The following is a 14,785-nucleotide window of genomic DNA, read 5'->3' as shown; positions in this document are numbered from 1 at the left end:
GATAGATTAATGTAGGCATGGATACTCAAAAACCAGCAAATTCTCATTAGGGCTATGCCTCAATTTATAGAGTTTACATCAAGCATCAAATCCCATTGATTTCTCCATGATTCACTCCCAGAATATCTCCACCTCTTGCCTGATTCTCTCCACCTCTTCTCTTTTCCCTGATTATCTCCCAGAATAACTCCACACTCCTAAATTCCCTCATGCTACCCATTATTCTCTCCCAGTAGATTCTTCTCACCTTTTCACAGGTTCTTTCACAATTACATCTCCTCTTTTACAGCCTCTATCCAAGAGCTTGTTCCCACACACACCCTATTCACTTGTATATTTCAACACCACAATACACCCAACAGCAAGCACGCATAGCGCAAGTAGGAGTGGTGCTCTCCATATGAGCTCATTTTAGAAATGCCTTTACCACCACGGAACCAAGTTTCAGCTCTTCTCTATTTGGACAAGGAACATTTAACACAGGGAGGGGTAAGGAGATAGTGTCAATCATCACAAGGGATCCTATAACCTCAAGGCCAGGTTAGTAGGATAAGTGCCATTGGAAACTATGCAGCCCAACCCCATAGGGCAAGCGATCTCATACCCTAAAACAAAGGGTTTTTTGCACCTACGTCCTCAAGCTCCATTGCTTAGAATAATGTTTGAAATGAAAAGGGGAGAATGGGAAGGATGGTGCAACTAACATAGCACCTAGAGGCTCAAAACCAAGCCAATCCACATCTCAAGGATGATGACCAAATTTAATGGAACTGAAGATCCCATTCACTACCTAGAGAAGTTTGATCAAATTTGTTCATTCTTCGACACTGTTTTGCCTTGGGAGAGAGATTTTAGGTGAGCCCCGATTTCTCTTCTATTGCCTTCTAGTAGCTCTAGAAGCATGTTTAGCATTGCGTCGACTCTAGTGAGTATACTCCATAGATCATAAGACTAGAGATATACTTTGATTTTGAATATACAAGCCTGAAAGTTGTTCTCTTAAAGCTTTTCAATGGTGTTACTTTGTACTTCCACCATGATGATGAGGATAAAGTGTTAATGTAGCAAGATTCTGAAGTGAAAGGTTAGAGAAGAAACTTATAGAGTAGATGAGAGGGGCTCGAGGAGGATTAAAAGCTTCAAAAAGTTGTCGAAAAATTTATGATCCCTACTCTTGATTTCATCCTTTTGAAAGTAGGATGACCTACTTTTAACCTTTTTTTTAATAAAAAAATCTTGAAAAAATGTGCAACAATGCTCACGATCTGCACCAGGCTGTTGCCCGTTCTGATTACTTCAAAGTGCAAGCTAAGAACGCTTCCCCTAATGCTTTATAAAGCTTTACAAAAAAGCTTATTTTCTTTTTAATCTTTTAAAAGACTTTTATTTTTCCATGCCTCCAAGACGGCTCCCGTGGTAGTGAATTGCTTGACCGAGCTATGACACCACTGATATAAACTCGATGAGGCTCTTGGAGCCAAATATTATGACTTGTCTATTCCATGCCCTTATATACAATCTTACATACAATCTTACAAAGGACATTTTCTTTTCCTCAAATACATAAAGTGTGCTTTTTACAAAATAATATTAACAACAAAAACTATTAACCTAAGAGTTTGTTCACATGTTCTATACAATATCTTCTACTTGAGCTTGCCTACTTTTAACGCATCATAATATTTTCCATCTTATCATTCCTTAAACATTGTGATCTTAGGTAAGCCGTAGGCCTTTCTTCAAATATGTATGATTTGAAAATGATATGGAATTGGTCATCTGATCAAGCTCTTCATACATACGTAAGATTACATACGTGAACCTACATATGTAAGCCTAAAGATGTGACTCTAGAGGCATGAGCCTAGATATGTGAGCCTAGAGATATGAGTTTAGAGGCATAAACCCAAGCACATGAATATGCAAGCATGAGCCTACATACGTGAGGTTCACGCCTAGAGACTGTTGAAATTTGAGCTTAATGATGAGCTATGGTGGATCAAACACTAGAATCAACATGATTAACAAAGTGATTAGCAAATGATTAAGATGTAATTAGTGAATAATTAGCAAATAGAATAGCATGGTGAGAGTGGTTTAGGAAACCCAATGTAGGCATGGATACTCAAAAACCAGCAAATTCTCATTAGGGCTATGCCTCAATTTATAGAGTTTACATCAAGCATCAAATCCCATTGATTTCTCCATGATTCACTCCCAGAATATCTCCACCTTTTGCCTGATTCTCTCCACCTCTTCTCTTTTCCCTGAATATCTCCCAGAATATCTCCACACTCCTAAATTCCCTCATGCTACCCATTATTCTCTCCCAGTAGATTCTTCTCACCTTTTCACAGGTTCTTTCACAATTACATCTCCTCTTTTACAGCCTCTATCCAAGAGCTTGTTCCCACACACACCCTATTCACTTATATTTTCAACACCTCCCCTCAAGTGAATAATCCTAGCATACCTAGACCCTATACCAAGTTTGCCTCCCCTTACTTGATAGTCCGCGACCAGTGTCTACTCCTCCCCTCAAGTTATCTCAGCACACCTGGACCCTGTATCAAGTTTCTTTCTTGCTTGACAATCCGCGACGACCAGTGCCTCAAGTCCCTAAACTCCATAGTCCTTGACACACTCTCTCTCTATGTGTCCAAGGCTACTATAAGTGCCCGCGACCTTGACTAAAGTGCTCACACATACATCTACCACGTGGCCTACATCATCGGTGGCTCAGAGGTGGTTTTACTTTATTGGGGCAGGTTACATTGGGTTGTGGGGTCTCTCTCTCTCTCTCTCTCTCAGAGATTTTCACATGGCTCCTCACTCTTTGGAGCCTCACATCTTCTCTTGTCTTCACTCTTCTTCTCGTGGCAGCATCTCTCCACGCGTTCGTCGGGTAGCTTCTCTTCTTGTGGCAGCTTCTCTTCTCGTGTCCATGTCTTCCTTCAGATCTTCTTGGTGTGGATCCTCTTCTTGGGAAGAGATATTCTTCTTCTTCCATGGCTGGGGCCATGAGCTCGTCCGTCAGGTTATTTTGCTCCATGTGAGCAACATGTTTCAATGTTTTGCTGACAGTTCCTTTGGGCTTTTTATGTTTATTTTGTATCATTATGCAATGCAAACCCAAATTTATGCGGGAGGTCTTACCTCTTGCCTTAATCTGGACAAGGGCAGTGTCTGTTCCCATTTTTACAAGATGCAATGTGCCCAATACATAATGCGTATAGCATTCATTCTCATGCACATACCCAAATGCAATTCTGGTGTGAATAATCTTGAATTTGAGTGAGATTTACAGGCATTAACCAAGGGTTAAATGCAAAATGATGATTTTCACAATTTTATCAGTACAATTTTACCAGAAATTACATTAAATTAAGGGTAACCAATTTGTACGGGATGGTTGGAGTATCAAACCAACTCCGATTTGAAATCTGAAGTTATAGGGATCTGTATCAGATACCTAATGGTTAATTTGAACCCTCAATTGCACCAAAAAATAGTGATTAGCACTGATTAATCACTGATTAGCAAATTAATGCTCTATTTTGTGTGCAAAAAACAGAGTATGCAGGGAGTCCAGATTTGGTGCCTTCCACTTCAAATGACCTCAAATGCTTTCAAAGGCATCAATAGCAATGAGTCTAGTAGAGGATTAAGCCAAGAAACACAAGATTTGACCAAATAATGAAAGCTTAATCTCTGTTTTACCAAAGTCACCTGCAGATTTGATGAAGAGCTTGGATCTCACTGTAGACTTGATGAAATTGATTTCTGTCTTCACCAGCTTGTAGAGCATGCTTGATTACCCCTTGGGCTAAGAGAAATTAGAAGGATTTGATTTGAGCAAGGAGTAATCTTCAATTTGCTTCAGAAAAAATGCGCCGGCCAAAAACGTAAAATCTGCTTCGTCCGTTGTTGGCGGTTTGCTGCGTCGTCTTGCTGAGCCTGTAGCCAAGGATGTTGGCTAGCTTGTGTTAGAAGCTTAAGACCTAATGTTGACTGTGCAAGAAGAATGGAGTCCTCCACTGGCTGGGGGTGAAGGGGAGAAGTGAAAACTCACTAAAATTTTGATTTTTTGCTAATTATCTTACTAATCCTCATTAATTAACTAATGGGCTCATAAATCTGATTGATTCTAGGCATGGCTCTGATACCATGTTGAAATTTGAGCTTAATGATGAGCTATGGTGGATCAAACACTAGAATCAACATGATTAACAAAGTGATTAGCAAATGATTAAGATGTAATTAGTGAATAATTAGCAAATAGATTAATGTAGGCATGGATACTCAAAAACCAGCAAATTCTCATTAGGGCTATGCCTCAATTTATAGAGTTTACATCAAGCATCAAATCCCATTGATTTCTCCATGATTCACTCCCAGAATATCTCCATCTTTTGCCTGATTCTCTCGACCTCTTCTCTTTTCCCTGAATATCTCCCAGAATAACTCCACACTCCTAAATTCCCTCATGCTACCCATTATTCTCTCCCAGTAGATTCTTCTCACCTTTTCACAGGTTCTTTCACAATTACATCTCCTCTTTTACAGCCTCTATCCAAGAGCTTGTTCCCACACACACCCTATTCACTTGTATTTTCAACAGAGACATGAGTCTACAGGCATAAACCCAAGCACATGAATATGCAAGCATGAGCCTACATACGTGAGGTTCATGCCTAGAGACATGAGTCTACAGCCATGAACCTAGAGACGTGAACCTGGACATGAGTCTATAGGCATGAACCTAACAGTAGGCCAAGAAAACATTAATATAAAAAAATAACTTATTTGAAACCATTTTTAGACTTGCACACTAGAAACACCATGAACCTTTGATGTAAACCCAATCTGAATTAACAACAATACAGTCAATTGTGCAGTGCATCAAACCACACTTCCTTAAACCCACCAATACTTTGATCCTAGAGAACAACCAGCCCTCACTAGAGTGCTCCCTAATTATGAAGGCTAGACTACTTCAGATGATCTAACGTGAGTGGAAAATGGCAGAATCCCTAGAAACATGAGCTGCCCACACAAGCCTCTGAGGCCTAGATTCACCAAAACTGGCTTTGTTAATAGCACTTTAAAATTTTTCCTATCTTTGGGTGCGATGACTCCAATGAAGAAGCAGGACTAGGGCCAAGAACCTCAAGATTGACTCCCATAGGGAGCAGTCAAATAATGTCTAATGCCACAATGTTTTAATCCTTTGGTGTCGATCCTAAGTTGGGTGTATCCCAAGAAAACCATGATCATCAAGAAGTCCAACAACTGCAGTTATGGAAAATAGGAAATATCGATACTAAGATGGGTGTATCATCCCAAGCAGACCGTGACCATCAAGCAGTCCAACAACCGTGATTATGGCAAATAGGAAATGTTATCCCAAGCAGACCATGACCATCAAGCAAGCCAACAACCGTGGTTATGGCAAATAAGAAATGTCTTTTGTTTACGGTTGTACCATCAAGAATAAGTGTTCCACAATACACCCAACAGCAAGCACGCATAGCGCAAGTAGGAGTGGTGCTCTCCATATGAGCTCATTTTAGAAATGCCTTTACCACCACACAGAACCAAGTTTCAACTCTTCTCTATTTGGGCAAGGAACATTTAACGCAGGGAGGGGTAAGGAGATAGTGTCAATCATCACAAGGGATCCTATAACCTCAAGGCCAAGTTAGTAGGGTAAGTGCCATTGGAAACTATGCAGCCCAACCCCATAGGGCAAGCGATCTCATACCCTAAAACAAAGGGTTTTTTGCAACTATGTCCTCAAGCTCCATTGCCATGTGAATATTTAAAAGATATGCTTAGAATAATGTTTGAAATGAAAAGGGAAAAATGGGAAGGACAGTACCTAGAGGCTCAAAACCAAGCCAATCCACATGTCAAGGATGATATCCAAATTTAATGGAACTGAAGATCCCATTCACTACCTAGAGAAGTTTGATCAAATTTGTTGGTTCTTCGGCACTATTTTGCCTTGGGAGAGAGATTTTAGGTGAGCCCCAATTTCTCTTCTATTGCCTTCTAGTAGCTCTAGAAGCACGTTTGGCATTGCGTCGACTCTAGTGAGAATACTCCATAGATCATAAGACTAGAGATATACTTTGATTTTGAATCTACAAGCCTGAAAGTTGTTCTCTTCAAGCTTTTCAATGGTGTTACTTTGTACTTCCACCATGATGATGAGGATAAAGTGTTAATGTAGCAAGATTCTGAAGTGAAGGGTTAGAGAAGAAACTTATAGAGTAGATGAGAGGGGTTCGAGGAGGATTAAAAGCTTCAAAAAGTTGTCGAAAATTTTATGATCCCTACTCTTGATTTCATCCTTTTGAAAGTAGGATGACCTACTTTTAACCTTTTTTTAATAAAAAATCTTGAAAAAATGTGCAACAGTGCTCATCTCACAGACGGCGGGCCAAACCAATCTGCACACCAGGCTGCCCGTTCTGATTACTTCAAAGTGCAAGCTAAGAACGCTTCCCCTAAGGCTTTATAAAGCTTTACAAAAAAGCTTATTTTCTCTTTAATCTTTTAAGAGACTTTTATTTTTCCATGCCTCTAAGACGGCTCCCGTGGTAGTGAATTGCTTGACCGAGCGTGCTATGATACCACTGATATAAACTCGATGAGGCTCTTGGAGCCAAATATTATGACTTGTCTATTATGCTTGGGTCCATGCCCTTATATACAATCTTACAAACGACATTTTCTTTTCCTCAAATACATAAAGTGTGCTTTTTACAAAATAATATTAACAACAAAAACTATTAATCTAAGAGTTTGTTCACATGTTCTATACAATATCTTCTACTTGAGCTTGCCTACTTTTAACAATATCTTCTACTTGAGCTTGCCTACTTTTTAACGCATCATAATATTTTCCATCTTATCATTCCTTAAACATTGTGATCTTAGGTAAACCGCAGGCCTTTCTTCAAATATGTATGATTTGAAATGATATGGAATTGGTCATCTGATCAAGCTCTTCATCACCTTTTGCCTCCTTTTGGGCCATGGCCTTCTTGGCTAACTTTTTCTAAGGCTTTATTTCTTCATCTCCTCTCGAATCTTGAAAGGAAGGTTTTTATTCTAGTTTCTTTATCACATGTTATTTCCCTGCAGGGCAACCTGTCTCAACAAGGACAACAGGGGAGGCCTATTTAAGTGCTCACTCTCCCACCTTTGTATATGCACCTCTGTGATAATAAAGCTTAGTGATATTGCTCTGTGGACATCACCTCTTAATCGTGGTTGATTAGCACTCGCTGGCTTAGTGTTCATTCTCGTTGATTAGCATTGGTTTAGTGTTCATTCTCGTTGTGGGAATCACCTCTTAATCTTATCATTAGTGCTTGATGGAAAGTTCATGCTCATCATCAAAACCCTTAATGAAAATTCTTTATGTTATCCTATGTGGTTTATGGGACCACAATATCCGTGGCTCCAATGTAAATGGGAGCACACACATTTACACAAGTTGGTTGTTCTTTACACATCATCATGAGGTTAGTGGGGATGTCGTCGTATTTAGTCCATACTATGCATGATGGAGTTGATGGTTTATTGTCTTGTGGTTTACACATCATGATGACATTAGTGGGGATGTCGTAGTATCTAGTCCATACTATGCATGATGGAGTTGATGGTTTATTGTCTTGTGGATGACTACCGTGAGGTTATAAATTTTACATTCTTATAAGGTGAATTTGGGCATGTTCCTAGATTCATCTAAGTATATATGTTCTTTACACATCATCATTTTATGGAAATGTAAGTCATGCCATATTCCCATTTCATGTGATGATTACTCCGGTGATCTTCTTTGAGATGGCATAGGTGGCAATATGTTCATTTTCAACATCTATGTGACTTCTTCATCGACATCGGGTTGTGGCATCATGCCAGGCTACATAAAGTGGCCTTGATAATCCTTGGTGGTGGTCTTCATCAACTTAGTTGACATGATCTACTACAAGCAATAGTACTCCTAGGAAGAGTGCCGACTGCCGACTTCAACTGTAGTGGGAGCTTATCACTTGGTTTACCTTTGTGATACCTCATATGGCAATGGTTGTCTTACGTGTTGTACCTATTGTACGTGAAGGAAGAGTTATGGTGTCATTCGAACTATACAACATTCTTTGATGTAGCATTTATAGCCAATGGGCATTTTGTTCTATGTGAGTCATTGATCAAGCACACCCTATGAGGTATGGATGCTTAAAGTAACAGAGGTGTTGGAAGATGTATATAATCTAGCATACATGTGTGTATTCATGTGTGGGACACATCAATCTATCTGAACCTTAGTCTGGGTGATTCCAAGGTTAAAAACCTCTCTAATAGTCAAAGGCATCTTGGTGAAAGTGTAGGTGGCATATCCTAAATCCTAGACGCACTGCATTGATTTAGAGGGCCTTCACACGGGCTCAAGTTTGAGTGGAACATTGGGTGAGAAACTTGAGGAACATAGTTCGCACAATATTCTTCCCGTAGTTTGCCGGTGTAGTTTAGAGGGCCTGATACTATTTGACAAGCACTTGCCCATGCCGAGCACAAGAGGACAGAGGTGTGAGGCTGCTCCCTCTAAGTTGTAAATGTCGACTGAAGCTTGCATGCAACTTGAATGGCAGCTTCAGAGGCTGGTATGTGACCTACCACTTCAAGTTAAGCCGGTTGGTGTGTTGTAGCATGCGAATGAAGAGGGGTGGTCATTCCTGACATTCAGATGAGGCAACGTTAACTGGGAAGACTCCCCATGTGAATGCCCTCTTAGGGAGGTGGAGAAAAGGTAGGGGAGGTGGAGTGAATCATGGAGATTAGGTGCATGCATTTGGAGGCCTATTTAAGTGCTCAATGACAAGCTGTTGGGAGTCTGGTCGCTTATGTGTGAAGCAACAAGCCATGGGCATTCTCACCAGTTTTGCTATTCACCAGCCCATGCCCAGCCCAGTTGACATTTGTAAAATTTCAGAAAAGCAAAGTAGACTGCACAACCGAACTGAGAATAAGAGCACAAGCCAGATAAAAAGCCAACACACTACCAATTGCACTCAAACGTCCCTATGACAAGACATCCTACAAAGGAAAACAATAGAGTGAAGTTGCTTTTGTGGCCCCAAAACACTTTTGATAACAACACTCCTGTAAGCATTGCTATGTTAACAGCAGACATGAGAGTGTCCAGATGCTCACATTGAAAACACAGCAGTAGCAGCATCACAATTCAGTGAATAAAAACATGAGCCAGAGCATGAGCTGACCAGCACAAAGAGGGCTGACTGAAGCTGGCAATAGAAATATCCTATATCTGGCCTCAATAGGACAACAATGTGAGGTATCCATCTAAGCTTGCTATAAAATTTTAACAATTGCATTCCAAGAATCCGACCCGAAATAACCGCAGAAAAAACAGAAAGAAACAGTTCAACTAAAGCCAGCTTCGAACTTCGGACTGATTCCCGAGTAAAAATTGAAGCCAAGTGTGTCATCGAAGTGGGTGTTTTTCCACACAAACTGCTCTCACGTACGTATACAAATCCTGCGTGATCATCCCTGAAATGAAATGATTCCTTCAAGAAGCTTGGCTAACACCACCTCGACGGTGATTTTGGCATTCCATTGCTCTGTTAAATCAAGTTCTGCAACCCGTCAGCCCACTACAGCAACACATCTGTTCGAACTCATACACGTGGGCGTTTGTTACTGCAAGATGGGCACTTGTATTGCTTTATATGCTCAGCTCTGGCAGGTGTGATCTTCACACACTTTCCATGGAACCATCTCTCACATATATCACAGCAAATCCAAAACTCGTCAGGGCCATAGTTCTCACCACAGCTGCCACACAGCGTGCTTTCATGCTCATCTTCATCTCCTTCATAATTGTCCTCCTCCTCCTCATCATCATCATCATCATATTCATCTGCAGCTTCATCTTCATAGTCACCATCATCATGGGATGGGGGAGGTTTGCTTGGCTTCTGCAGACGATCCAATTTTTTGTTAAAAAAACAAAAGATGGATCCTCATTTCAGTTAAAATATTATAATTAGGAAGATCTTACTTTTGAAGATAAAATTAAATAAATAAGCCCTCTCTCTCTCTCTCTCTCTCTCTCTCTCTCTCTCTCTCTCTCTCTCTCTCTCACAGATAAAATTAAATAAATAAGCCCCTCTCTCTCTCTCTCTCTCTCTCTCTCTCTCTCTCTCACACACACACACACACACACACACCTGTGTGAGCGAGAGAGGGATTAACATGTAAACTTTATAAGAGGTTTAAAAAATTGTTCTGTAACTTGAAAAACAAATACCACCCAATATCATCATTATCTGTGCCGGATTTTTAGCAAGCTTGCTATTGCAAAGTTGGCGGTGGGGGGGGGGGGGGGAGGCGTGCATGTTGTGTGTTGAAAAAGAGAAGGGGGAAAGACAGAGAGAGACAGAGACAGAGAAGCTTACATATGCACCTATAATAGACCAGGAAAGGAGCCCACTGTAGCATTTGAATCAATAGAACTACGTTGAGCTAGTCAGTGATACTGGAGGTCCAATGCAAAACAGCTTACCGCCTTTACTGCAGAAGAATTGGCCTTGTTGTTGTTAGGCTTCTGGCTGACTGCAATACTTTCTTTGGCACTATTCTCTTTGACAGGAGTAATACTCTCTTTGATAGGCTTCCTTCCCGTGACGATGTCGAGAACTGTGGGCATATCATTTATCAGGTTGAAGAGCTTTTTCCTGCAGCAAAGGGCAAAACCCCATTACAGCAAAGACGATGCCTTGCAAAATTCTCAAAAAGCAGGTAAATGTTTTGATAGATGCAAAAAGCTACTAAGCATGGGCGTATTTCCCAAGGTTATTATCACCCTGCAAGTAGGTGCACATTTACGTATAAAGATACAGGAATGTTTTTAAAAAAAGAAGTAGACTGGTCACAGACTGCTTGTCCCCCAATCCAACTACCCAATCAGAAAGCAGGGAATCTAACGCTGGGCACTACCACCTTATGCACAGCAAAAGGGGTTGTGTGTCACCTACTGATGCAATGCCAAGAATTGCCCAACTTTTGCACAAAGGCAGGTTGTTCCTAAACATTCCCAACACTATTGTACATTTTTTTAAATGAGATTACTATGAATGGAGATATTCAAAATCACAATTACAAACAGGAAGAAATAAAAAAACTTAATTAGAATCAGACACTAACATGGGAATATTGAATTGCAAAAACACAACTTCTACACGAGGAACTGAGAGTTCCAAAATCAGAAGGAAAGAAAAGTTACAATAGCATGATATTACCAATAAAACAAATATTATAAAATGTTACTATTACCAAAAAAAATAGAGACTAACCAACCTCTCATTCTTGTCAAACCTCGCCCCAAAGTAGAAAGCAACAGACACGAGCCATGCATCACTGTGCACCGCGACAAGAGACAGCCAGTCCTTGCGCTGCATGCCGTCACGGGCAAAATTGATGCCCAAAGCTGGCTCTGGAAGCTCCGGAGGAACCTCCTCAGCTGGAAGATTCACCTCCCACACTTCGTCAGGAAAACCATACAGACACAAATTCTCTTTCTCTGCAAAGAACAGAAAGCTACAACTAATGAGGCTAAAATCACAGAAAACCCTAATTTATGCGAATCAAGGAGAGTCTTGCCAGCAGAAGAATTTTGAAAACTTAACATAAATTTTGCCAATAAAAATAAAAACCCTACCTTTTTTGCGAAATCATTAGTCAAAAACAGAGAGGAAAAGAAGGTTTTTGGCGACGAGGAAACAGTGAAAACCCCATTTTTTATTTTAAACAATTATCTGGAAAGAAAACCTAATTTTGAAGCGAGACAGAATCCTGGGTTTTTACAGAAGAGCATAAACACTGTTTAGATCGGGACAAACCTGGATCGCATTGCTGGCAAAAAGCTTCGACGTCTGCAGAGATGAAAAAAATAGGGTTACAGAAAAACTTGTGAAAAGAACTTAACGTCACAGAAATTAGGACTAGCACAAAACACAGATTAGGGTTACCAAGAAACAGACGATGCAAGAATTAGGGTAAGCAGAAAGCCATGAAGAAACAGCAGATGCAAGAATTAGGGTTCGAAGAAAGCCATGGAAACGAAGACGGTGCAAAATTTAAGGCAAGCAGAGAAAAAAAAATTAGGGCAAATACCAACCAGAAGTGAGAGCCTTGAGGACGCCTGCGCGACGGCCCAGAAAGTCCTTGAAGACCTCCTCGACGGTGCGAGGGTTGGCTGGAAGGGAGGACTCCTCCATAGGTGTTAAAGGGTTAGGGTTTCCTTTTCTGTTTATTTGCTGCAACAGGTTTTGGGAGGGAAAACCCCTTCATGCGGAAATCCGTTCAATCTCCTCTGCTGCTGCTGCTGGTGTCTCTTGCCATTGACCTTTTCTTTTCTTATGTGTTATGTTAGGCCCAATGATGAATGGCACACGTGACTCTAATAGATCTTTACATTTCATCCCACACGTGTGAGGACACCTTAGTATGGTATTGTATTGGAGGGGGTGTTGTTTGGCTTACTAGTATTGTATTGAAGCTATCCATCTTCTATTTTACATATTAACTATGGACAACCAAGGCACAAGGAGAGGAGAGAAAAAAGAAATCTTGCATTTCTTAAAAATAAGAGAAATCCTGGATTTTTGAAAAACAAGAGCAAAAAATCCCTTCGATTTGACCCTTTGTATTCTGGCTTTCATTCCTGATTTGACCCTTTGTATTCCGGTTTCCATTCCTAATTTGACCCTTTGTATTCTGGCTTCCATTCCTGTGTTTTGCTTCTTAATGTCTTTTACATGCCGCAACAACGCGCGGGTTGAGTACTATTCTATGCTAGAACATTTGCCAAAACGAAAGGCTAAGCTAGAGACTCTCTTTTTTTGGGAAGAACAATAACACATTAATATATTGATATCTACAAGTTTACAGCTCTTTACAAGATGAATAATACTCTATATGCTGAGGCAGTTCTGGCATTGCAGGCAGGGATTAGGTGATTCAAGCCTCTAATGATGAGATGTTAATACATACTAGGGTTCCCTAATGCTGATTGATTGATGGTGGCTTGGAAAGATAAGCTAAAGAGACTTTAGAGAACCTTTCCATGGGCTCGATATTTGGACAAGGCCAAGAAATTCCCTACGAAATGCTAACTTCGTTTGCTTTAAGTGATTTCTTAAACTTCCCTCGCTCAAGTTAAGCTTCTAGAAGGCATCTTTGATGGCTTCTCAATTCACACTCTACCCTCTCTTGGATTTTCACTTAGTTACCACCATCTGTCTTTTCCCATTGCCTTAGTTGTGTTGCCATTGGGATTGAGAAGAGACTGGTCACAAAGCCTTGATTGAAAGCCTACGCATGTGAAGATATTGATGGCTTGTTTTACAGAATTAGCAGTAGCAGTAGCTATTGGGATTGAGAAGAGACTGGTCACAAAGCCTTGATTGAAAGCCTACGCATGTGAAGATATTGATGGCTTGTTTTACAGAATTAGCAGTAGGCATGATTCTTGTGAGCTCCATTTTTCCAACCATAGAGAGTTACTCTTAGCTACCACCATTATTCCCAACATCATTAAGCCATGTATTTAATTGGCTTGAGTGGCCAACAGTTCAAAACTTGGGAATACCCCCACTCTCTAAAGTGTCACATGGATGTTTGGATTGATGCCCACTTTCAGGGTGTCTTGCACCACAACTTACAAGGGCTGCATTAAACTACCTTTATGATTTAACGACGCATTAGCTAGGGTTCTTCAATGGCCCTTAGGTGGGGTTACATATTTGTTTTATATTAACTCATAAGGGTGATGTGTCTAAGTGGCATGTGTTCTGGTAAAAACATGTTGTTCATCATTGGGCCTCTTTCCAAGAGACGCACACAACCCACACGCGTGCACATGCATGGGATGATATGACATCATCATTGAGTGTGCCTCATTGTTACTACGTGCATGTCTAGGTGATATCCACATGAATAGGGAGGGCCATGAAGACCAGGTGTGCAAGATGGGCAAGAAAAGGATGACACCACCTCTTTGCTCATAATTTAACTATCTCTTAGCTCATGGTCTAATGATGTGCAAGGCATAAAATGGGCAAGAAAATGATGGCACCATCTCACCATCTCTTTGCTCATAATATAACCATCTCTTAACTCATGGTCTAATGATTGGCACGATGTCTTCTAACATCTAGGAGAGAGGAAGAACCAAGACACAAAGAGTCAACATTGCCTTATCTACTATATATTATTTGTGAATTTAAGAAGTAATGAGTAGTGTTCCATATAATTATACATCTCTTATATCATTTAGTGACAATAGAAATCGATCACAATTTTTATACAACTCTTGTATCAACTAAGAACTATTTGCAATATAAACTGGTTAAAATCACCCATCCTATTGATCAAGGGCGAGAATCCATGTGGTTAGAGAGGAGTGGGCCCTCATAATCAAGAGGGTTATTGTTGCACTAGGTACTTTTTTGGCAAATGTTTAAATATGTGGAATTAGAGGTGTTCTCTACCGTCATCATAATCACTATTATCTTTCCTTAAAAGGCTACACATTATCTTTATCCAATTTTTGAGGCTATTGCAAATTATTGTACAATAATAAATGGAGCAAGGACGACAAGCACTTCAATCAAAAGGTTCTTCTAATAGAAAAAATAACAATTCTTCAATACACATAAGTCCATGCTTGTTGAGTATGTGTCCCGTG

The 14,785-nt window shown here is 40.3% G+C and overlaps 1 protein-coding gene across 1 annotated transcript; it reads right to left on the bottom strand.

Annotated features, from left to right (window-relative positions):
* Positions 1-9,157: 9,157 nt before the first annotated feature.
* On the bottom strand, positions 9,158-12,476 carry LOC147619040 (PHD finger protein ALFIN-LIKE 1-like). Its single transcript, XM_086774253.1, has 5 exons — positions 12,215-12,476; positions 11,937-11,969; positions 11,395-11,617; positions 10,601-10,772; positions 9,158-10,013 (listed from the first exon to the last, which is right to left on the bottom strand). Exons 1-5 carry the CDS (start codon positions 12,312-12,314, stop codon positions 9,714-9,716), a joined length of 828 nt encoding a protein of 275 aa, XP_086630379.1. The 5' UTR covers positions 12,315-12,476; the 3' UTR covers positions 9,158-9,713.
* Positions 12,477-14,785: the final 2,309 nt, after the last annotated feature.

This window comes from Cibotium barometz, chromosome 34, assembly GCF_041138505.1.
Source record: "Cibotium barometz isolate CiBa-2024 chromosome 34, ASM4113850v1, whole genome shotgun sequence".
Lineage (NCBI taxonomy): Eukaryota > Viridiplantae > Streptophyta > Polypodiopsida > Cyatheales > Cibotiaceae > Cibotium > Cibotium barometz.
Note: the sequence above shows the minus strand (reverse complement) of the source record. Positions and strands in the feature narration are given on the sequence as shown.

Coding starts and splice junctions, on each gene's coding strand:
- LOC147619040 (XM_086774253.1), bottom strand. CDS start 12,314: ATGGAGGAGTCCTCCCTTCCAGCCAACCCTCGCACCGTCGAGGAGGTC. Junction 10,773..11,394: donor AGGTTTGACAAGAATGAGAG/GTTGGTTAGTCT, acceptor CCTTTGCTGCAG/GAAAAAGCTCTTCAACCTGA. Junction 10,014..10,600: donor ATTCTTCTGCAGTAAAGGCG/GTAAGCTGTTTT, acceptor GATCGTCTGCAG/AAGCCAAGCAAACCTCCCCC.